This window comes from Conger conger, chromosome 7 (genome assembly GCF_963514075.1).
Source record: "Conger conger chromosome 7, fConCon1.1, whole genome shotgun sequence".
Taxonomy (NCBI): Eukaryota; Metazoa; Chordata; class Actinopteri; order Anguilliformes; family Congridae; genus Conger; species Conger conger.
This window is the reverse complement of record NC_083766.1, coordinates 55,935,727-55,960,726: the sequence shown is the minus strand read 5'-3', so window position 1 is coordinate 55,960,726 and position 25,000 is coordinate 55,935,727. Positions and strand designations below refer to the sequence as shown.

Here is a 25,000-nt window from a genome sequence, read left to right as displayed (position 1 = left end):
TTTAGGACTTTCTGGGGGAAAATACTCCTGTATTTCCTTTAGGACCGCCATATTGTGCAGATTATGCAAGCTAGCAGGCCATGTTATTGAGCGCTATGCCCCAAAGAAATTTAATATGTTTTTTTTTTTTTTTTTTTTTTTTTTTTTTTGGAAGGTTGACCTATTGTCTATGTTTGTAAGAGGTTCTGAATTCTACACTGGAATATGATTTATGTTTCCATGGTTATCTGAACAGGTCAACACTTCAGTTTTTATCAGCCTTTTATCATCTCTCTGCTATTATACAATTTGATGCCTTTCTATTGGATAATAACGTGTTTAAGCTTTGCAAATAACCCTTAAAATAGCAAATAAATAAATAAGTAAATAAATAACAATTATAAAAATCCAGACACATGCTGGACATGGAACATGGAACAGTTTAACATTTCAAAGTACCTGCTTTCAATACATTACATTAAATTACATTTAATTGAATTTAATTGACAATTAAATTGGCCTCTTTTTATACAATCCATATAATGTAAATGAGAGTTTAATCATCATGAAATATGATATTTAACACCATAGCCACATTTCAGAGAGTAATCTCTAGACTACAGAAGGGATTGGTCTTCAAATTATTTCCATTTGATGATGACCTAGATATGCGTTACCTTACCGTGTAATGTACTACATTGATTCAATTCAATTTCTAATCTTATATTTACAGGTTTGGAGCCATCTATGAAATATAATAAAGAAGTAAAATAATATTTTTGTATCCACGTTCATCAAAAACAAAATGGCCGCCATAGGCTTCACATTTTACACATCTGTTAGCGTTTAAGAATGGAACTTGTGGCATAATGTGTGGGACTGGCATCTCCCCACATGATTTCACAGCACTCAATAGCAAGATGAAAGTGCCACTGATGAGTCAGACTTCTCGCAGTCAGCACGAATTCTTCCCTCTAATGCACGGTTTTAGACCCAGATGATCTCACTCCAGCATTCCCCGTGCCAACGGGAATATGTTGAATGAAACCCATTCATAGCGCTTGAAGTGTAAAGTGGAAAATAGTTATCTTTAGCCCTGAAACGCTTGAGTCTAGTCTTCCGCCTGGTGTGTCGGGATATATCTTTTTTTTAAATAATTGTGTTTAACTTGTCAGTCACCAGGGGCCTTTACCTCACAGGAAGTGCTGAGCGGGACCACTTCCTGTGGAATTGAACCTGGAAGAAAAAGGCAGGAGATTGACAAGCTGTTTACGTTTTGTTCAGGGTCGTCTCCGACAACTCTGGGTGTGCTTTAGCATTTCCAAAACTGGATTTTTTATTTATTTACATTTTACTTTAATAATGTATAAAACCTTGCTTAAACAGACCAAGTGAAAGAGAGTCCGCCGTCTGCCCCTAAGGACTCCTCAGGCTGGAAAAACACGAGCCGGAAGTCTAATGCCAAGCGGCATTTGGAATCGCCGCCATTTTATATTGGGCAACATTGCCTTCTGAGTTTATCTATGACTGTCCTCCATTTTAATTCCTCACTCCAGTATCAGACATCCAAGAATGTCCCTTTCCTCCTCTCCCACTGTTGCTTAGAACTAGCTGAGACCCACAAAATGGCCGCCAGAGGGTACCTAGCACAAATAGGGCCTGTGGAAGAAAATGGTGGACACCATTTATTTTAAGTTATGAGCCTCCCGCAATCCTGTAATGGCTCTATTCGGTATTGCGGTAAGATATTTCAACATTCTGCTTCTGAACTGGTCCGCCCGTTTGTGAATCAAATCAAATCATTTGTGTGTTTGTCCAAGAGCAGGAAGCAGATAAGAGTGTACGGCCCGCTGTGGCCCTGTGTGAAGATAGTGAGTTTGGAGAGGAGGGGACGGGGTGAAGGGATTTAATTTACTGCGCACACTACGGCTCCTGAATCGAGCCTGTGGTCGGGAGCCTAAGGGCTTGTGAAAACCATTTGCTCGCCCACTTCAGTGCCTCCATTTTAACATTTTTCCTTATTGAACTGTGCAGATAAGAGGCCCGCGCATTAGACCGTGGATCATTCCGGCTTGTAATTGGCTGTCATGCGCAGGTTCCTATATTCGGCAAATAGAATTCGGAGGATTCCACAACGGCTCTGGTCTGAACCGGGGCGGTGTCGGGAACATCCCGTGAGCCGGGCGATGGGGCAGGAAGGGCGTATACAGGGTAAATTTGCCCTGCTGGAGGTCGATAAAGTACAGGACACAATATACGTTTTCGAGTATTTCATGCTACTTCGACAGCAAGTGTGACAGCCCATTGCCATTTCAATGCATTTTTGGATACAGTATGTATGTATTATAACACTGTTGTGAGCATGACATAAAAAGGTCATGACAGTACATTGCAGCTTATGCACTGCACCAGTCGTTTTGCAATGGTTATTTTTCTGTATTATTTTCTTCTGATGATATTGAATGCATGCATTAAGTTTGTGATGACATTTGTAATACGTGTTGCCATGGGCTGTTGTCATGCTGATGTTAATTGGATATAAAGTTTACTGACTGTACTGGACTGGGATTCTCATTACCAAGTTCAAGTTAAGAGTTCAGAGTTTGCAGATGGAAAAACCCAGTAAAATCTTTTCAGACGTTTTTTTTCATAGGTATTCAGAATATTTTGAATGGGAGACTGGCAGGAATATCACCACTCCTTTCATTTTGCATACCAAACCACAATTTATCTTTCTTTTCCACATCACGGAGAGGGTGTTTCAAACTGTGTACAAAGCTGTGTATTTCTGAATATCTTCTTGTGGATATTGGCATCCCGTCGGGTCACAAATGCAAATTAATTTTGCAGAGCAATAATTATGAAGCGACTCAGAAGAAACAGTGCTTTGACATGTTTTCAGATACATCTAATTTGCCATCTGTTGTTTGTGTCATCTTTTTATGTGTCTTCTTACATTCTAACAATCTCATCTTGTCACTCGCCTCCTCGCTCGGCTCTGCTGCTTTCTGAAAATTACAATTTGGAGCAAAAAAAAGAGAATGCTACAGTGATTGGAAGAAAGCTTTTGAAATGCATTTCGAAGCACTGACTTTGAGCTTGGATATTCACCATTCTTCCTTTAGAACCTCTGTAGCAGTTCTAAACTCCATCCTTAGTTAACTCCATCCTTCAAGTTGTGAGGTCACAAAAGTGATTAGAATTTTCTTAACTGAACATTGTAGTGATGATGTAACAATCAGCGTGTAGCCTAGTGGCTAAAGTACATGACTGGTACCCGGAAGGTTGGTGGTTCAAGCCCCGGTGTAGCCATCATAAGATCTGTGCAGCTGTTGGGCCCTTGAATAAGACCCTTAACCTCACATTGCTCCAGGGGGGATGGTTCCCTGCTTTGTCTAATCAACTGTAAGTCACTTTGGATAAAAGTGTCAGCTAAATAACTGAGATGTAATTTAATCACTACTGGCAATTAAAAGCAATGGAGTTTGAGAACACTGACTTAGAATTTCAATAAGCATGGGGTACTTTTCAAAGGGTTTTTGTTACTCTGCACATAATTGATCACTAAAAGCAGTCTATTACACAGTTAAGTCCTCTCACCTGTGACCTGTATCACAAAGCAGGATTACTGAGAACCCTCCCAATAAGGAACATGGACTGAAGTAAAAAGAGCTTTTCCGGGTTTTACTCCATGCAGTTACCAGGCTCCCCAGGGCCGAGGTTGGCCAATCCTGCACACACACACGCACCCACACACACACACACACACCCACACACACACACGCACCCACACATGCACACACACGCACCCACACATGCACACACACGCACCCACACATGCACACACATGCACCCACACACACACACGCACCCACACATGCACACACACATGCACACGTATCCACAAACACAGTGGGATTTTGCTGAAAAGGCATGAAGGGAAAGCTTGGTGGCAGAGACAGGAGGCTGAAGTGTGAGGTGAGCACGATATGTGCTGAGGAAGTGATTATTTTATAATTATGGTGCGATTGTGTCATTTGTGCCAAAAAAGAAAGAGGTTGCTTACAAACCCGATAATTGGCTCCAGATTGTATATTGCATTTGTGAACCGGTGCAATAAACGTCATCAGACACACAGAGATACACACACACACACACATACATACACACAGGAAACAGTGCAGGATGGGGCACTGGTGCTGTTGGAACTGGTTCCTGTGATGAGCTAAGGGTTGAGTTGTCTCATTTTAACCCCCCCCACCCCCGCCCCCCAACCAATTACAGTTCACTCCAAAGAGCCGGCACGGAGAAAGGAAACGGCGCTTCTGCAGCAATGCCCTGTAGCACTGTCTCACACGATGCCGGAATTAGTCTTGTGACTCCAGCAGGAAGTCGGCTTGTGTGTGTTCGAGTCGATGCGACGGGTTCGTTCTAACCCATTTAGCCTGCTTATTTTAAGCTGTTGGGTTTTTGTGCTAAACCGCTCTGTGCTTCTCACCGGTTCAGTGTTTATGCTAAACAATTCAGTATGTCTGTTTTGACCAGTTCTAGGACTGTTGTGTAACCAACTGGATATTCTGATTCTGATTCAGTCTCCATGCTGAGCAGTGCAGTTCATTCTGATTCAGTGTATGGTTGAAATGATTCTGTGTTTATTGTGGAAAATCCCGGGAGATCAGCAGTTACAGAAATACTCAAAGCAGTCCTTTTGGCACCAACAGTCATGCCATGGTCGAAATATTCTGATGGTTGATTTGGTTAACTGAAGCTCATGACCCCTATCTGCATGATTTTATGCATTGCACTGTTGCCACAGGATTGGCTGATTAGATAATTGCATGAATAAGTAGGTGCATCCTGTTATCAAGTGTTTATAATAAATTCCTCAGTGAGTGTATATTTGAAATGATTCTTGAAATTGTTTTGGATACTTTTCTATGCTTTACCGAGCTTATCCGGTGTATTGGAACCTACGAAATACTCTCAAAAAGTACAAACCTTGCCTTCCGGTCCTCTTGGTTGGCTCAATTGCAGAAGGCAAGATCAATCAAGCACACAAAACTATTTCATTTCAAAACAATAAGATATTTGACACAGGTCTGGCAAGTATTGTATGCAGTATGATAGTCTGAACGAACCTGGGTTTATTCTTAGCTAATAAGTGTTTATACCAACCAATTCTGTGTTTACAGTAAAACATTTAGTGCTTATTCCAACCAATTTCATGTTTATTGTAAACTCTCCTGTGTTTGTTCGAAGCAGCGCTTATTTGTACTTAATGCAATGTTGCTGGCGGCAGCATCTCGACTTTACCAATCTCAATCTGCCAGAAACACAATTTCTAAAAAGCAACTGAAGAGAAGAGACGCCCCACCCCCTGTCCCCCAATCCTCTGGCAGACTTTTTAATGCGCTGTCTACAAGCATTATAGATGCATTTGCTGTACGCTAAATGTGCTAAGCACAACAACATGTTCGGTGTAAACTGTTGATAGATGATTCCGCGCTCGTAAGGTGAATGTTTGACTCGCGTAAGGCCTGTTAGGGATGATCTGACAGTCGGGGACTGAACTGACTAAGTCACTGAACCGTCCTGCTTTTCCCATCCCTGTCGACCGTCAGGGCCGGCTCCAGGCACCGTTCCAGGAAGGCTCCGTGCATTTTCATCCCCACCTCAGCTCGAAATCGCTATCACCTCCCCTGGTCCCTATCCCTCTCCTTCCACCTCAACTGCCCCCTTCCCCCCTGCCCCCCACCCCACCCCACACCACCCCGCCCCAATTTGCAGTGTTGCCTACGACAGCAGAAAGGCAGCAGTTGACAGCAGTCCCTGTCAACTGTTCACGCCTCCTCCAAAGCTGTCCACACTTCCTGGTTTTATGACTGGGCTTGTCAGGAGGACCCCACAAAGAGAAGCCAAGCCTATTATAGGTGCCCATGAATAATGCCTGGTGGAATTAGTCAGCTGATAACATAAGTGACTGCTGTAAGTGGACGTGTTGACTGCATTAGGGGGGGCTCGTGTATTTATGTGCGCTGGGGACTTTTAAAGAAATACTGTAGATATTTTTAATATTTAATACATAGGCAGTTGAGTGCCTGCACCGCCTTGCATGGCTGCAGTTATATTTTATTTAATCAGCATATCCAGTTTTGGTTGTATTTCAATAAATAATTCTGCGCCGTATGCCTTCATGTGTTAATGCCGGGTTCCATATGGCCTCTCGCACGTATGCGCGCACACACACATGTATGCACGCGTTCGCACTCGAACACACACGGGCACGCACAGCCCAGTCCTGCAGTTCATCACGGATATGTGAGAGTGTATTAAAAAGTGGGAAATTCAGTCTTGGATAGGTTATCTGGGAGTGTTTCTTGGGGCATGTTGCAAGCACCCTCTGAGTCCGAGGTGCTATGAAGAGCTTGGGTTAAATGGAGAGAGGGTCTCTAATGGGAGTACAAATCTAATGAGGGTTTTTTGAAGGTGCGTTGACATTGGGAAAAAAAAGCTCAGCTGAACACTATTCTCGGGTCAGATGGAAATCCTTCTAAATTTGACTTGCGGTAATCCGTGACGGCGCTTCTTCAGCCACTTAAAGACGATTGTGTATTTGCCTGTCCATTAAATCTCAAGGCCGTTGTGTGCTCAACGGTCCGCACACGGACCTTACAAGCGCATGCAACCACACATTAGCATAACCCCTAGTTATTTTCTCACTGGTCTGTCCTCTATTCTGCGGTAGGGCGGTTCTGTTCTTGCAGGGGGGTTGCTGTGTATACTGGTTCGGCTCGATTAGCTAATTAGCTCTTAGCGCTAGCGTTGCTTCATTTGCAGATTAGACGACAGTAAAATTGGTATGGAGGGACAAAAGCTTTCAGTGCTTATCGATACATGCGCCTAACATGCTATGAACGAATGAATTATTGAGAAATATGACCCCCCTCGCCCATCCCTGCTTTGGCCTGGGGCGTTACGAGCCTCTTAGGAGCGCTATCATGAATTATTCCCCTGTAGCGGTCCTTACACTGCTGCCTTAGGCACTTACTGAGATATGAGGGGTAGCCAGAACCCTGGTGTTCATTATCTACACACACCGAGAGTACTACGCATGTTCACACACTTACTGTAGGCTACGGTACACACTAAACACATCTGCACACACCTAGAGGAATACACATGTACACACACCAAGAGTACATACTTACGAGAGTAGTGGCTACAGACACGTAACGTAAGCACCATACACATCTACAGACACTTAGACTACAGTACACACTATACGCATCTACACATACCTGGACTAGTGGCTACAGACACATACCGTAAACACCATAAACATCTACAGACACTTAGAATACAGTATACACTATACATATACCTAGACTAGTAGCTACAGACACGTACCATAAACATGCACATGTACAAACCTACAGTAGTACACATCTACACACACTTACACTACACACTATACACACTCCTGCAATACATTACACCTATATATATATATATACACACTCTTCCAGTACACACCACACATATCTACACACACAAACAGTGCATTACATCTACAGTACAGACCATTTTAGAAATAATTTTTCTTTCTTTTTTATCAAGCCAAAAATCATGTAGTGTCGGGGAGACTTCACACATATTATTTTGCATTGTGAAATGATTTGATAAGTCCCAAAAACTCTGGACTCATGAATAATAAAAGACTTACTCTATGAATAATAAGATTTAACCAGAGTAAGTAACCGCCAGTGGTAGGCAAAACCCTTCGAACAGTCACTGAAATCTTTGTGTTTCAAAACAAGCAACATTCCAGCCTGTTTGATCCACAAGCTGAAGAGAAACCATCCCCTAAGCTCATAACTCTACATTGCCTTTAACACAGACATCGTCTTCAACTCTTACAAGAGCCGTTTGTAATCCAGTTAAGCAGCCAAATGTTTGCTTATAAACGAATCCATCTCAACAAGTGTTTCAGTCGTATACTGGGACTTAAAATCTTATTTATTTAACTTTTTTTGGTAAATAAGATGGAAATATTGGCAATGAGGTAAGACAGTTTGACTCATTTCAAGATTTGCCAATGGGATAAGAGAATTTCAGTTGTCAAGCAAACGGTGACTTAAAACATGCTGATATTGTCTACTTGAGAGAAAAATATAAGATCGTATTACAACACTAAAATAGACAAGGGTTTTGTTTTTTGCTTTTCAGTGTGAGGCAAGTCAGGATATGGACATTTCTCAGTGGTACATAAGCAGAGCCCTGTGTTGGAGTTGAGCCTGTAATGTCTGGTTAGAAGCTCCATTATCTGTTCCTCCTGCCTGGCCCTGTGTAAAGGCTTCTTGTGCCCCTTGTCCCGTGCAGGTGGTGGTCCAAACGCAGGAGGGGGAAAGCCTGTTCCGAATCTCACCATGGGCCAAGTACGTCACCAAGAGGCTGGACTCCAACACCTACGACTGGATCCACTGGGATCCTCTGTACCCCTACCTGGTGAGTACTGAATATGGAGAATACAAAGATAATTTTTCGGTCGATTGAAACAGGAAGTCGTCCCGTGTCCTCCTCCTCCCTCTCTGAGGAAGTTCCTGTTCTTTTCCCAGTTTGCATGGAGTAAAACTAGCACATATACTCGCCCTCACAGAAATTGAATACACACGAAAATATATAAGACAAGATATTGCAATAATTTACAATATATGGGCATTATATTAAATGAAAGGTTTTAAAAAATACAGTATATTGTATGTTCCATTTCTGTGTACTATATCTTCGACATGTTCCATATTCCGTGTGAGCAACATTAAAGAGTGCATAAGCATTACCCTTCAGTCCAGTGCAGTGATGCCAGTCCACAGTCCACAGCTGATGTGGAGAAGGCCATTTGGCTTCTGTAGGCAGCAGTTGGGCGGGGCAGGGGAGAGTCTGAAGTGATGACAGTTGAGGGTCAGGGGGACCTCTGGCTAATTGGGTGGAGGCTGGGACTCCAGTGATGGATGGATGGATGGACGGATGGATAGATGGGTGGAGGGATGGATGGATGGATGGATGGATGAGAGCAAAACTGATCGATCCATGATGGGAGAGCTGGAGGTGTTTGATGCTCCCGCAAAATGGCGCTCAGAAATGGGATGTGACAAAGGCTGTCCCTGACCCAGAGAAGAAGGTCGGTGAAGAAAGAGTTTAATCAGCTCTCTGATAGACCTCTGAGAGCTTCTCTGAAGCACCATGTTTGTTGTGAGTTATTTGTGGAATACGACTGACCTGGGTCACAATTGTTTGGATTCAAATACTTTTTTGTACGCGATTGATCTTGCCTCGCAAAATTTTAACCAACCAAAAGGACCAGAAGGCAGGGTATGGACTTTTTGAGAATATTCCAAAGGTTCCAAATACACCAGACAACCTCAGAAACATGTAGAAAAGTAAAAGAAGATTTTAATCAAAAACAATTACGTATTTAACCTGGGGCCTGGAATGCAAAGACATCCACAAATGTTTCTTTGTACAATATGTGTAACTATGATCCACACACAGACTTGATCATATATCAGGCTTGAACATGCAGTATATACATGCAAACACATTTTGTTGCATTCGCTGCAATCATTGTTTTTTTTATATTTTTTTATTTCGTTGTGTATCCCAAATAGGAAACGAGGTAGCGGTATTATTGTTTGCTCAGCTGCGGGGAGATTCGATTCCAGATTAGGTAGATTCCGGAAAGCATTCCTCAGAGGTCTTGGAAAGAGAACTCCTTTGGAATTCTGGAGCTCATATCCCGTCTCAGTGTGTGATTCCGGTGAGGAAATTCAGAAGAGACGAGGGGGCAGCTGGGTTGTCGGTGAGGAGGGGTTCGGCCCCTGGATGCAGAGTTAAAGCATCTGCTCCTAAACTTTGCCGTCGCCTGGAGGGCCTGTAGCCTCCTGGCCCCCCCGGGGCCACAGTGCAGAGCGGAGTCACGGCGTTTCTGCAAACCCACGCTTGTGCCCTGTCAGCACTTTGCGTTCCCCGCGGCCCCTGAGACTTCCTCCTCCCTGAGGGCCACTTTATCGCCGAATTACTCTGCCCCCTCCTACCCAGAATCCTCAGCGCACCCCTCCCCCCTCCCTCAGTGCTTATGTAAGGGACTCCGTAGCAGGGATACTCAGCTGTGTAATTACAAGCGGGGGGAACTGTCAGTGGCCATTTTACGAACAGGAAAAAAAACGCTTATTTTCTATGGGCTGCATTCTGAGCGACCTGGGTGCAGACATAAATGGGTATTGCCATTTTTTGGGGGCTCCTTAACAGTGGTCCGCAGTTGTTTTGGCGGGTGCGGGTCACGGTGTTGGGCTGCGGTGACATCATCCTCGGTGGAATGCCAGGCATGGCCGCAACCTTCGTCGTCATGACGAGAGCCACCCCGCCCACCCCGCCCACCCCGGCCCCCGTCCCCCCCCCGCCCTTCTGAGTATTTGTTTTCGCCAAAGTGCCGTTTGCATAATTCCTAATTACTGACGCCTGCCTCTCCCTCTCTTGGCACTATTAATATTTGCAGCCACTCGACGCTGGGAGAGAGCAATCATAACACACTCCAGACTTAAGAGCACGGAGAAGGGCCTCCCACTGTTCCGTTCCACTGCTGTCCTTTGATAAACACACACACACTGAGTGTGAGTGAGTGAAGTTTCATTACTGCTTTTACTATTCACTCCATTTATACACATACAGGCTAAACAAATATCCACTCAGTGAGCATTTTATTAGGTAGAACTTTCCACCAGCTTGCTAATGCAAATATTTAATCAGCCAATCGCGTTGCAGCAACTAAAATGCATGAAGGCATGCAGACATGATCAAGAGGTTCAGCTGCTTTTCAGAACAATTATCAGATGGGGAAGAAATGTGATCGAAGTGATTTTGACCGTGGAATGATTGTTGGTGCCAGACAGGGTGGTTTGAGTATCTTAGAAGACGCACAACAGTCTCTAGAGTTTGCAGAGAATGGTGCTAAAAATTAGAAAAACATCCAGTGAGCAGCAGTTCTGTAGACAGAAATGCCTTGTTAATGAGAGACGTCAGATGAGAATTGCCAGACTGTCAAAGGTGACAGTTAGTTGACAGTAACCAAATAACCACGCATTACAACAGTGGTATGCTGAAGGGCATCTCTGAACATACAACACATCAAACCTCTAAGTGGATAGGCTACAGCAGCAGAAGACCAATAAGCAAAAAAAAAAAATAAGGCTAATAAATGCCTAATAAAGTGCTTGGTCAGTGTAGATACATATATACTGTCTACATATATGTGTCATATATATTTTTTTGTAGTACAGTGGCACAACCCCAAAACATTCAATACATTCGAACTTTGAAGGCTAATAAAACATGCATTCTTAATGGGTTTATTGCTTGACATTGACTCCTAGTTGCTCAAATAAACATTCATGACAAACTAGGATTAACAATACAAACAAAAGTGATTAAATAAAGCATGCACAGGGAATCTGAACACACTCCAAACATCCATCCATTATCTATCCATTATCTGCTTATTCCTGATCAGGGTCACGGTGGGACTTCACATCCCAGCATGCATTGGGCAAAAGGCAGGAATGTACCCTGGAGAGGTGCCCAACCTATCGCAGAGCACTCACACACACACACCTTTCATTCACACACTCGAACCTCGGAGCAACGTGGACACTCCAATGACATGTCTTTGGACTGTGGCCGGAATCCAAAACACATACAGTACGACAATATCTTGTAAATATTTGGACTTTCTGAAAAGTATAATACCTCTCTGCTGATAGGGGTGTCTTATCTATCTCCCGGGGATATTTGTTTTCAAAGTCTGTTTCTTCCCTCCTAATATCCTCCTCTTCTTGCCAAGTTATATTTTTGTAGTATTTTAGAGATTTTAATGCCGACTCCGTGGCCTACGTTTTGTCAATATTGTCCGTATCTTTTTTGACATTTACATTAATGGGATTTAGCAGATTCCTTTTTTCAGAACGGCTTACAAAGATGACATTTTTCTTACACACAGCCAGTTTGTGCGGATGGATATTTACAGCAGCAGTGCAGGTTAAGTGCCTCACTCACGGGTCCTGCCTGAATATTGAACAACTTTGGGAAAACATCAAATTCCCTAGTCTATATTATGGCATTATATTGAGTGAAACTGTGAACGCCCCCCCCTAAATATCGTCTTTGTCCCCCCCACCCCCCACAAAGCTCAAATCAGATCTATGTCCTTGGTTGCCAAGCAGACCTGGGTGAAATACGTTTTATATATATGAATTGTTTTATATTCAATTCTATGATATTTTCTGTGCTCGTCTGATCTTGCCTGGTGCCAACCAAGAGGACCAGAAGGCCGGGGTTTGTATTTCATTGGTTCCACCAGACGTGCTCATTAAAGCGTTGAAAAGTATTTGAATGCGAAACAATTACGTAGGTATTTGACCCAGGTCTGGTTGCAAGCCTAGTTTACTAACCGTTACATTGAACTGCTACCCCACTTGTGTTTTTAACAGTTTTACAAGTTCAGCTGTTGCCAAATTAATTCTGAAACATTATTATTCATAAGTCAAGGCTGAGGACAACATTAAGCCTGGACCTATTCTGGCACTGATGCGTCCCTTTTGTTAAACCATACAGAACAACATTAAGTCCTGGGTGCTCTGCTTGATATTGCAATTGAAAGGAGAAAGAAAAGGCAGACTTGTTCAGACAGATTAATTGGTTCATTACATCTTCATTTTATATATTTTTTAGGATTAAACTCAGGCCATCACATTTGTACATTTCCACAGTTGAACCTTCATCATCTTTTTTTGTGTGCTCAGGTGTGTGTGTGTGTGTGTGTGTGTGTGTGTGTGTGTGTATGTAACTCTCTCTCCTCTCCTCAGCACAAACACGCGCGCCCCAAGAGACCTAGGAGCCCCCGCATCTACGAGGCGCACGTGGGCATCGCCTCCCCCGAGGGCAAGATCGCCTCCTACAACAACTTCACCTCCTGCGTGCTGCCTCGAATCCGAGACGCAGGTGAGCCGGGGAGCCCCAACCCTCCCTCTGCCGTCCTCAAACTCTTACACACCCTCCCTCTGCCTCCTCAAACTCTTACACACCCTCCCTCTGCCTCCTCAAACTCTTACACACCCTCCCTCTACCTCCTCAAACTCTTACACACCCTCCCTCTACCTTCTCAAACTCTTACACACCCTCCCCCTGCCCGTCCTCAAACTCTTACACACGCTCCCTCTACCTCATCAAACTCTTACACACCCTCCCCCCGCCTTCCTCAAACTCTTACACACCCTCCCTCTGCCTCCTCAAACTCTTACACACCCTCCATCTGCCTTCCTCAAACTCTTACACACCCTCCCCCTGCCATACTCAAACTCTTACACCAAACTCTTACACACCCTCTCCCTGCCCATCCTCAAACTCTTTATACATCACGACCCTCCCTCTGCCATCCTCAAACTCTTACACACCCTCCCTCTGCCTTCCTCAAACTCTCATACACCTTCCCTCCACCGTTCAAAAACTCCTTATACTTCACAAGCATTCTTTCCACTTCTACAGAGCAAAACAGACAGTATCTCAAGAGCGTACATTAGCAGGCGGTTAGCGTATTCGCTAATACTTATTTATTTGTGTTTGTTCTTGGCATAACCCGGGTGTTTACAGTACAGTATGGGGAGAAGATGCCAATAGGAAATATTGCAGTGAACACACTGAGCTGGACTGCTCTGTGGTGGCTGAGAGGAACGCGTGCTTAATGGTTTGGGACAGAGCGTGTGAACAGGGGCACGGTTCCTTCACAGATGGAGTTTGTGAGGATGTTGGCAGTCGCAGTGTTTTGTCAGTAAGCGCCGCGGGGAGTCTGGACCTCAGCCTGTGGCGAGAATTGAGCAGGGGAAGATGATGAGGTCATAATCTAGGCTCCGCCCCCTTCCCTGTCACCAGTCTTAAAGCCGTCGGCACCGAGAACTATAGCTGTGAACGACATCTATAACGATAACGATGTCAGCGTCCGCACTGATGAACGATGACGTTCTGTTACTCGCCATTTTGAATATGAAGCCTCGTAAATTCTGATGGATTTTGATTGGCTGTCAGTGTTTCCATTGTTCATGCTGCTGGAAAGAATCGCTCTGAATGTGAATCCAATGGCATCATTCATCACTGTCACTGTCGTTATACTGTACCTGTGGCGTGGACTCCGCCATCCACTTGAGTTAGAATGACTTTTAAAACAATATATTTATCATTATCATTATCGTTCTTGTTGAGGAAGGGCCTTTAAGCCACAATAGATCTCTGTGTCTCTTTAACCCTTTGAAGAGTAGGTTCTTTGGAATGTTTTTCAAGATTCTAAGTCAGTGTTCTAGAACCCCAGTGCTCTCAATCACCAGTAGTGATTGTGACATCACATCAGCATTTAGACTGTTCAGTTAAGAACACTCTAATCACATGTTTGTGATGCGGGGCGGGGAGAGGAAGACTCCCCCAGCAGAACACAGGCCCTTTTAAAGTGCCTCCAGACTGTCAGGAGCCTGTGGTCTGCCCCTCCCAGCCCCACCAAAAAGGCCCTGGTGTGCTGGGTAGCCTCATAGCCAGGCACTGCGTGAGGTGGGCATCAGCCAAGGTTGAACAAGCTTGAGAGCGTGAATGAGTACGGACAGGGTAGAGGCAGAGGACATCATGGTTTTTCAGGACTTTTCTCTTGGCTGTGTGTGTGTGTGTGTGTGTGTGTGTCTGTGTTTCATATTAACCCACCCAAAATTCTCAACCATGAAATTACAGGTTCCATTCATTTTCTTGATCCTTGTCTTTGCAATGGCACTTGCAATAGGGCACCTGTTTTAAGGTGGAGATTGCAGCATTCTACAAAATAATATTGAGATCTGGGATGGACACGGAATAAGAGAGGACCTCCACACCTGTGTTTTCAGCTGCTACCCCACTTCTATGCACACTCGTGTCAATGCCTTCAACTGAACCTTCAATCTGTAACAATAAAGGCAGCTTCTCATTGTGAAAGCATGTGCAGTTTAAATGTTATTCCTGGTCCCCACCACCCCCACACTTTTATCTCATCTGTAGAACACAAATAAGAAATAAGGGTTTTCTGGAGAATGAGAGTCAAAGTTACATTCTCATTGTAAAAGTCTCTTTTCATTTAATGACTCTATTAAAACTTTTGTTTGTCTTCTATCCCGTGTCTTTGTGACATGCGAGAATATATTTGTCCCCCGCATAATTCTGCAGAAAAATCAAATTAGCCAAGCTCTGTCAGGTCATGTATTCTCCTGAGATTTGTTTACTTTAATTTTGTGCTTTTTCCCCCAACTTTGGGAATATTGTGTGGCAGGTTTCATGTTTACTTTGCAGATGAATAGGCCTCAAAAGAGCACACAGGAATTGTGAAGTGAAAGATCTTCAGGTTTCCGATTTAATTAATATTCGTCTAAATAAAAGGCTGCTTTGAGCCAATTGACAAATAAGACTTGTCAGGGTAAACAGAAAAGTGACAGGTTTGCCCTCAGCGGAACTCTACCAGTGCCGGAAGAATACACGGTTCTAGAGTGAGCAATCATCTCAGCCCAACAGGAGATTCTTATTCTAACAGGAGATTCTATTCTGTGGAGAACCTCTCTGTAATAAAAGCTACATCTATAAGGCTTAAGGGAGGCTTCTTGAAAGATTTATGTTGATTGAATGTTTCGTTTTTAAAATTCTAAGTCAGTGTTCTAGAACTCCCATTACTTTCAATTTCCAGAAGTGATTGTTACATCAGATTTTGAATGTTCAGCTATGAACATTGTGCTCCCCAGAAGTTACAAACTTTCTGGTAGTGTGATACATCTTAGCATTCTACCAGACATTGGTACAAACATTTGACCATTTTCTGAAGATCATTAGCAGTGAGACCGTGGCATTAGAACCCAGAATTAGGTGGCCAGTGTGAGTTATTTTAAGCTGCAGTAACTACAAGCTAAGCTATTGTAATAAATTAGAATGAGGGAAATTTCCTTTGCTGACAAACTCTGGCTTTAAGGAGACAGACTCTCGGGTGGTGAGTCTTCACAGCACAAACTCGCTAACAATTACATGTTGGAGGGAGGTGAAACATTACATAAATAAAGAAATAAATAAAGAAATAAATAAATATATAAAAAGACGCGAAACAATGAAGAGCAAACGGGCATTTTCAAGGTTCTTGGCACGCAGTTTGGCAGCACTTGATTAATTGCACAAGCTGCTATTTATATATTTATATACAGTATATATATATATATATATATATATATATATATATATATATATATATGTTTATTTATTTATTTATATGAGGAAAAATGTATTGAATAGCAGCAAGAGAGAAAGAGATAAATATAGATATATATTTTTTCTCTTATTTTAATGTATTGTTCGTGTTCAATGTCAAATTTATGTTTTGTATATATATATATGCTTTGGCAATAAAACTGTAATGTTCTGTCATGCCAATAAAGTAACTTGAATTGAATTGAATTGAAAGAGAGACAGAGAGAAACAGAGAGAGAGATGCTATGATAGGAAATAAATATTCAGCAGATGGGATGAATTCAGGCTCCTCTGTTAAAACCCTCTCCTTCAGGCCTGGTGCCTTCACTCCACTCCTGGAGAGAGAGACAGAGTGGGAGAGAGCGAGAGAGAGGGAGAGCAAGAGAGAGGGAGCGCGCGTTTCCCACCCAGTTACTGTACTCCGGGGCTGCTTCACTTCCGACACTCCGCGTCAACCCACCGTCAGCTGTGGCCAAGCTCACCCATGCATACTTAAATGCATCTTTTTCAAATCCTTAACCTTGAAATTGGCAAGATGTCCTACAGCGCATAATATTATTTAAAAGACGTGGCTATACATTTCACATTTCCCTGCACTCCAAGATGCACTGAAAGCATTCAGTGTGGCAGATACAGAGCTGAGAGAGTGGATAGATCTCTCTCTCTCTCTCTCCCTCTCTCTCTCTCTTTCTCTGTCTCTCTCTCTCTCTTTCGCTCTCTCTCTCTCTCAATTCAATTCATGTTGCTTTATTGGCAGGACAGAACTTCACAGTTTGTATTGGCAAAGCTTATATACAGTATATAAAACATCTATTTGACATTGAACAAAACTTACTTATTTGCATGAACGATTATAAACAAATGAACACAAAAAATACATTAAAATATATTTATATTAAAAAAAATAAAAAAATAAACAGTTTTGTGAAGGAACACTTCTGTTAGCACAATGTTGAAAAAGCATCTTAATAAGAAAAAATCTTGCAGTTGCCATTCAAAAACCTGAAGGAAAACCATGTGTTTCTGTATTACAGACTTGTATTCAAACTGCTTTTTATTAAGCCAAATCGTACGTGTGATCTGACCTTTTAGTAACATGAATCGATAAGCTCGTGAATGGCAGCTGAAAGCTGTTTTTGTGTTATTATATCAAACGTTTGACTGTGATCTGCACTACAAGTGACCTGCTGTTGGTGTACAGAGGTAATTGGCCAAATGAGGCAAACTGAAAACTAAAGTACTTACACACCGGCCCTCCAGGAATGGAATGGCCCACCTTACTCAGCTAAGCGTCTGTCTCTGAGTTGAAGAGAGCAGGTTGGGGCCAGTGGCTGTCTGGTAGGGTGGAGATGTCTCTCCTTCTCCCCATGACAGACCCTCCATTAGAACTCTGCATTAACCTTTCAAAGAGGAGGATTCTTGGAATGTTTTTTTCAAAATTCAAAGTCAGTGTTCTGGAACCATTGCTTTCAGTTACCAGCAGGCATTGTTACATCAGCTGTAGAATGTTCAGCTATGAATATTCTAATCACATATCTGTGTTATTAAATACTGTGTCTGTTAAGAACATTCTAATCACATCCACGTTCTTTTCAGAATTCTAAGTTAGCGTTCTAGAACTTTCAATTGGCAGTAGTGATTGTTATGCCAGCATTAGAAGGTTCAGCTAAGGTCATTGTCATCACATATCCGTGACGTCACACATTAAAGTTGCGGCTGGGTTGGTGGATGGCTCCACTTTAAGAGCCAGCCTGTCCACGTTCACACAGAGACGAGCAGGAGTCTAACTGCAGTGGGTCTCCTCTAAACTGTGCATAGCAAGGGGGAATAAATTAGGAAAAAGGGTATTTAAATGGAAGCTGTGCTGTTGACATCAAAAACAAAAGCTCACAGCGCATTCCGACTGGAGTCATCTTCAAACCACCGCGTATGCCTGTATCGTGCAGATATAGCCACGGCATTGTAATTAAAATACATCGTATGCTGTTCTAAACTCAATACACATGAACTGAAGAAAATCCAATCCCAATTTTTATTTGCTTGGGTACATGGTCACTGTCCTTTTCATGACCACGGGGGTAGGCCTTGCTTATTTCCTGTTGCTGGGAAATTAAGCCACCCTGATCCTTGGAGAGAGAAGGGCTAAAACTCAAATGTGAGGTACTGACATGCAACTATATTAAACCACAGAGCATAACAAACGCGTTGGAGATTTTATTGGTCTGACATTACAGTACATTGCAATTTTGGGCTGATGTTTTCTTCTTTATTTATGTAGTGGACAGGGATACTTTATTGCATATAGGGTATAAAACCAATTATTATTATACAGTTCAGTTCTGGGGCTGCAGTGTGAAACACAATTCTGTGGCCTTAACCTTAAGATTAGCCTTTAGTTAAAATTTCTTTTTGATCAAACTTTTTGCACAGAGATAACCGTACTGCAATGAAAGCAGAAACCTGAGGTTTTGTGATAATTGCTCACACAAAGTGAGTGTATATTTTGATAAATGTGTTTTCTTCTTCTTCTTGTTTTGTTGGTCCTCCACAGGCTACAACTGCATCCAGCTGATGGTCTTCTTCATCTTGTTTTGTTGGTCCTCCACAGGCTATAACTGCATCCAGCTGATGGTCTTCTTCATCTTGTTTTGTTGGTCCTCCACAGGCTACAACTGCATCCAGCTGATGGTCTTCTTCTTGTTTTGTTGGTCCTCCACAGGCTACAACTGCATCCAGCTGATGGTCTTCTTCTTCTTGTTTTGTTGGTCCTCCACAGGCTACAACTGCATCCAGCTGATGGTCTTCTTCTTGTTTTGTTGGTCCTCCACAGGCTACAACTGCATCCAGCTGATGGCGGTGATGGAGCATGCTTACTACGCCAGCTTCGGCTACCAGGTCACCAACTTCTTCGCCGCGTCCAGGTGAGGGGCCAGGGTTCCAATGACACTCTGGGGTTTGGCGGACGGTGTTGGGGTTGTGATCGCAGTTTGGGGAGGTGGCTCCCGTCTTTTTCGGGGGAGCTCAGGTGTCTTTCAGGGGGGCTGACCTCGAACACTGTGGTACATTCTCCCATAGCAATGAATGTGCTTGAACAGTTGTTGAGAAATGGTATGACCCACCGTAGGGGTGTTCAAAATTGTCGTCAATTTTACTTAATATGGGCCGACATTAGCTCAGGAGGTAAGAGCGATGTCTGATAGTCTGAAAGGTGGCCGGTTCAATCCCCTGCCCTGGGTATGTCAACGTGTCCCTGAGCAAGACTCCTAACCCCCAATTGCTCCCGACGTGCAGACTGGTACCTTGCATGGCAGCCTATCACCATTTGTGTGTGAGTGTGTGTGAATGGCTGAACGAGAGGAATCAAGTGTGAAGTGCTTTGGATAAAAGCACCTCATGCAGTCCATTTACCATTTACATCAGCCAGGCTGGGGAAACACATTGAATATTTACTATGAGAATAACTGACTTTATGTAAAGATTTTAGACCCTAACCGATCGATTTTACTTCCTTCAGGTAGTCTCAATTAGGGAAGCCAGACCTCCCCCCCCAAAGTCCCCGTAATTCACACCCCAGGAAAGGCAGAGCACTGGTTTTAGAATTCACCTGAGGCTTAGTGAAGACTGAATTCACCACTCTACCATTAGGCTGATGTGCACACACACATAATTTATTGGATTTGAGATAATTTGATAATTACATTTGTGTGACTGAACTCAAGGAGTGCATTAATGGTGTCACCCTTGTGCTAATGATATAATAAAATTCCCTGTCATAGCAGAGGCATTGTGGGAACAACAGGAGGGTAGTCAGAGCAGTAGTAGCTGTGGTGGTAATAGTTGTGAGGGAGGTACTAGTAGTAGTTGATAGTGGTACTAGTAGTAGTAGTAGTAGTAGAAGCACTTGTGGTTTTTATTCTTGTCGTTACTGTAGTAGTAGATTTTGTTATTATTGTTTTACTTGAACTGCTGATATTGGGGCAGCCGGTAGCCTCATGATGAAGGTGCAAGACTGGGATCTGGTGGTTCTAATCCTGGTGTCGCCACAGTAAGATCCACAAAGCTGTTGGACCCTTGAGTAAGGCCCTTATCTCCACATTGCTCCAGGGGGGATTGTCCCCTGCTTAGTCTCATCAACTGTAAGTTGCTTTGGATCAAAGCGTCAGCTGTTTAGCTGTAATTGAATGTAATGTAGTGTAATGTATTAGCAGGTTTATAATAAGCAGTTAGCTTTGGGTCAAACTTTACATTTCAAGCGGAATAATTAATGGTTTCTTTTGTTTGAACATTTTTTGCCTTTAGTCCTGTCTGAGTAAAAATAAGTCGATTGACTGCCCTCTTTTTTTCCCCAAAAAACATAGTACAAAAAAAGAGAAATACAGAAGACATCCCCCCGCCTTGCTCCAGAACATGTTGGTGTTGGAGCACGAAGCGTCTGTAGTGGTGTGTGTGACAGTAACTAAACGCTTTCGGTCCTCCGTTACCATACGGGACGGCCCCGCTGCCCCTGGAGGCCTGGAGTACCTGAGTCACCTCTCCACTCCTAAATCACCACGAGGGCCCGCAACACCCGCGCTAATCTTCCTGTACACACGGCCACCATTAATCCTGAGAGAGAAGTGGCCCCTGATTCGGCCCCTGCAAAAGAAATGCTCGCAGAAGAAAAATTAGCCATTTCGGGGGGGGGGAAGGGAGAGTGAGAGAGTGTGTGTGTGAGAGAGAGGGAGAGAGTATGTGTGAAATAGAGGGGGGGGGGGAGGGGGGAGAGACAGAGAAAATGTGTTAGAGAGATAGAGAAATAGAGGGAGGAGTGAGAGAGAGAGAAAGAGTGTAAGAGAGAGGGCAAGAGAGAAAGTGAGAGGGGGAGGGTGAGAACAAGGGCCTGCAAGAGAGAGCAAGGGAGGGAGAAAGAGATGGAGGGAGAGAGGGGGGAGGGAGAGAGCGAGAGAGCGCAGGGGCCATTCTTTGGTTTAGTAATAAACGGATGATTTGTCAGGAGGTTTATGTGTGTGCTTGATTCCGGTAGGGAGGTAGATCTTGCCGTAGAGTAGAGTGCAGATAAAGTGTAATGTATACAGAGTAATTTCACTCTTGATTGATCTCCCTCAGTCATTTAAAACCTGTCCATTTCCACCGTTCTGGGAAGAGGGGGGGTAATGCTATCACCGTGTATGTGTGTGTGTGTGTTTGAGAGGGAAGCTGAGCTAAGGGAAGCTGAGAGGGAGAGATGGGTTGATTCGGACACGGGGCGGGGGGGGGGGGGGGTATTGATAAGTATTATTTTCCTGGTGTTGGGTTGGGCGGGGGAGGGGGATTGGTGGTGTGACGTATAGTTCACTTCATCAGAAACAGATTTTAAATTTGATTTGAGTCCTAGAGAAGGTTTTGTATTCGATTTTGCGGAATGGCCCTGCGGCTTCTATGGTTTGAGGGTGTGTGTGAGAGTGTGTCTGTGTGTGTCCATGTAGGCTGTGTGTGTGTGTGTTTGTGTGTAGGCTACGTTTGTGTGTGACAGTGTGTGTGACAGTATGTGTGTGTTTGTGTGCATGTAGGCTGTGTGTGTGTGTACGTGTGTGTGTGTGAGAGTGTGCGTGAGAGTATGTGCGTGTGTGTCAATGTAGGCTGTGTGTGTGTGTGTGTCCTTGTGTATGGGTGTGTGTGTGTCTTTGGAGAGCAGTGGGGTATGGATGTGTGAAAAACCATAAGTCGGAGGACATTTTGAAAATGTGTGTGTGTGTGTCTGTGCATGTTAGGGAGGAGGGAGAACGGGATTGTCCACATGAGTTTCTCCAAGCTTGTTTGGGTCTAAACACTCCCATCCACGTGGTTCATTTTCATTCACGGGAGAGGGGAGAGGTTGAAAGTCTTTAAGGAGGTTGACTCGGGCACTGTGGGGGCTAATTGAGGGGGAATTAATTGCTACACATAATTATTATGATAGAAATATTTTGACACTTTGGTTGTGGCCTTTTTTTTTTTTTTTAATGACTTGCCATTAATCCATAAAAAAAATCTGTGAGAAATATTTAAATTTTGGAGCCTAAGGTACAGTAAGAGAAAGTCTGGCACCTATATGGAAAAGTGCCACCAGAATCATCTGCAAAGAAATCTGAGATAAAAATAAAAATGGTTGTATATTTTCTGATATTTTATATAGTTCCAGAGAGTGAAAAGAACCCATTTGTATGCAAAGTTGTTACAGCACGGCAGTATGTTTATTGTTTACCATTGAATCCCACGAAAATAGAAACTTTCAAAAATCATACAGTATCAAGATGAGAAAAAGGCGAACTGGTTTTTAAGAGATGTGAAACCGAATTGGGTCGGATTGACCCCAGACTTAATCGGAGGGAAGAACGTGCTGCCGAGCGCTCGTGAGTTTGAGTCAGCGGTGTCACGCCGAAGGCGCGTGTTCTTACAGGACGTGAGACGCTCAGGCCTTCTCGGTGTTCCTGGCGCTGACATCAGAGTCAGCTGCGCTCGCGCGCGGGTCCTCTGAGCTGCGGAACGCTCTAGAAGGACGCGGCGTCGTTCACAAGGCTTGTCAGAAGCGTGGGCATGTCGGGTCTGTCTGATACGGCATGGGACCACCGGCGTGACTGTGCTTTCATGGCAGATCAAAAAAACAGCTCTGTCTGGAGAAGAAGCTTCCAGAAAGCAAAGAGACGGCTTTGTGTCGAGCTGATGGAAGGTGCTGATGTCGAATTTCTGTATTCTAGACAAGACACCAGGGTGAAAGTTGTCCGTTTGCATCACGGTGTTTACAGCCAATCAAAATTGTGCTTCCACTTTGGCTGTCATTAGGACATGATGCTGAATTATCTGATCTGACTATATTACTTGCGAAATTGCTGCTTACCTTTCATAAGAGCTCATTCATATTCAGACCTGCTCCTGACTGACTTAAATTAACTGGTGATTGTAAGGTTGAGGGTTCGTGCCTGTTGTCATTATAAGGAAAACAACTTCAGAAAAAAATGATCTCCACATTAATTCCGGAGTACAGAGTTTTTTTCAGAAGCGATATTGTGGAACTGAAAAACCACCGTCATAGTCTCGAGGGGCGCTGTGGGCCTTCTGGAATATGCAGGAGTTCACATAGAGGTGTTCTAGGGTTCAACCCTGTCACATAAATATACATTTACACCTATATATGATATGCCTTTTGACAAGGAATTCTTGTGGTCGTATTCAAACAACAGCTACTCAAATTCTCATATTCATAACTTTGTTTTTACACTCTCATCTATTGGCCCATGTTACATTTCTATTGGCTGGTGAGACACCTCAATATCTGTTATGACAAGTAACAGGTGCGTGTAGCTGTGCCGAACAGAACTATTATGCAAAAACGCGCCGGCTATATGAAGACAGAACTTACTCCAGGCGTGCAGCCAGCTCCTGCTTATTCCATCAACCTCGGTAATCTTATTGTTCTGTTCCTGCAAGCATCTTTTTCAAAGACACAAAGGTTCCACTTTGTGTTTCTCCCTGAACAGAAGGCACGCTGGCTCATGCTAATAAAAGCGCAATATTCATGAAAATGGGTCGTCGGCATGGAGATACGTCAGCCCCACACCATATTGCCCCCCGCCCCCCCCCCCCCCCCCCCTCCCACAACACACCAGGCTGTAGGCCAAGCATCGGGAACTATTAACTCTTTATGAAGAAACGCTTTGAAATTCAAGTTTGGAATCCAGTTATGGCTGCTTCGACAGGATGTGTTTGATACTGTGTGTTCGAACCTAATTAACACGTAAGTCAAAACTTCCTCCAAGTCTAATGAATCAGATCGTTTGCTCTTTGCTTGAGACAGCCAGAAATATAGGATGGGAGGGTTACCCTCAGCAGGCTGCCACAACTAGAACGTAATCGGGTCACGGGGAACCATCCATCCATCCATCCATTATCTTAACCCGCTTATCCTGAATAGGGTTGCAGGGGGCTGGAGCCTATCCCAGCATACATTGGGCGAAAGGCAGGAATATACCCTGGATAGGTCGCCAGTCCATCGCAGGGCACACACACCATTCACTCACACACTCATACCTATGGGCAATTTAGACTCTCCAATCAGCCTAACATGCATGTCTTTGGACTGTGGGAGGAAACCGGAGTACCCGGAGGAAACCCACGCAGACACGGGGAGAACATGCAAACTCCGCACAGAGAGGCCCCGGCTGACGGGGATTCGAACCCAGGACCTCCTTGCTGTGAGGCGGCAGTGCTACCCACTGCACCATCCGTGCCGCCGTCACGGGGAACCCTGTGCCCAAATTTTGACCACACCCTCCCTGTGTACGTATGCACACTGTACTCATGAAAATATAATGAGAACTATGTGTGCTAAACTCTAGAGAGTGTTAACAAATGGCCAATTTGTTTGATTTAGAGCTAGATATGAAACGATGTTTAGCAAAGGAGCCATTTAAGATAGGAACATAATGTCTGCTGGTTTCTATGGTTTCCTCTCAGTCAGCAGCCAATTTAGTGTGTGAACTCCATCCAATTGTAAACCTCCGTCGCGGGAGTTTGATGAAGGTGTAAGATTGCAAATATGTGATTAGAGTGTTATGAACTGAACATTCTAATACTGATGTCGCCATCACTGCTGGTAATTGGACACCATCGAAAATTTCCAAAAGATTCTTCAAGTGAATAGACTCTAAGGTGTCTGGAACAT

General features: G+C 43.7%; 1 protein-coding gene across 1 annotated transcript in view; it reads left to right on the top strand.

The window, feature by feature from the left end:
- Positions 1-25,000, top strand: part of LOC133132852 (1,4-alpha-glucan-branching enzyme-like) — a 182,456-nt gene that overhangs the window by 44,541 nt on the left and 112,915 nt on the right. The window contains exons 4-6 of the mRNA XM_061248622.1: positions 8,359-8,484; positions 12,894-13,029; positions 19,151-19,241. Coding sequence (XP_061104606.1) covers positions 8,359-8,484; positions 12,894-13,029; positions 19,151-19,241 — 353 coding nt within the window. The remainder of the gene's footprint in view (positions 1-8,358; positions 8,485-12,893; positions 13,030-19,150; positions 19,242-25,000) is intronic.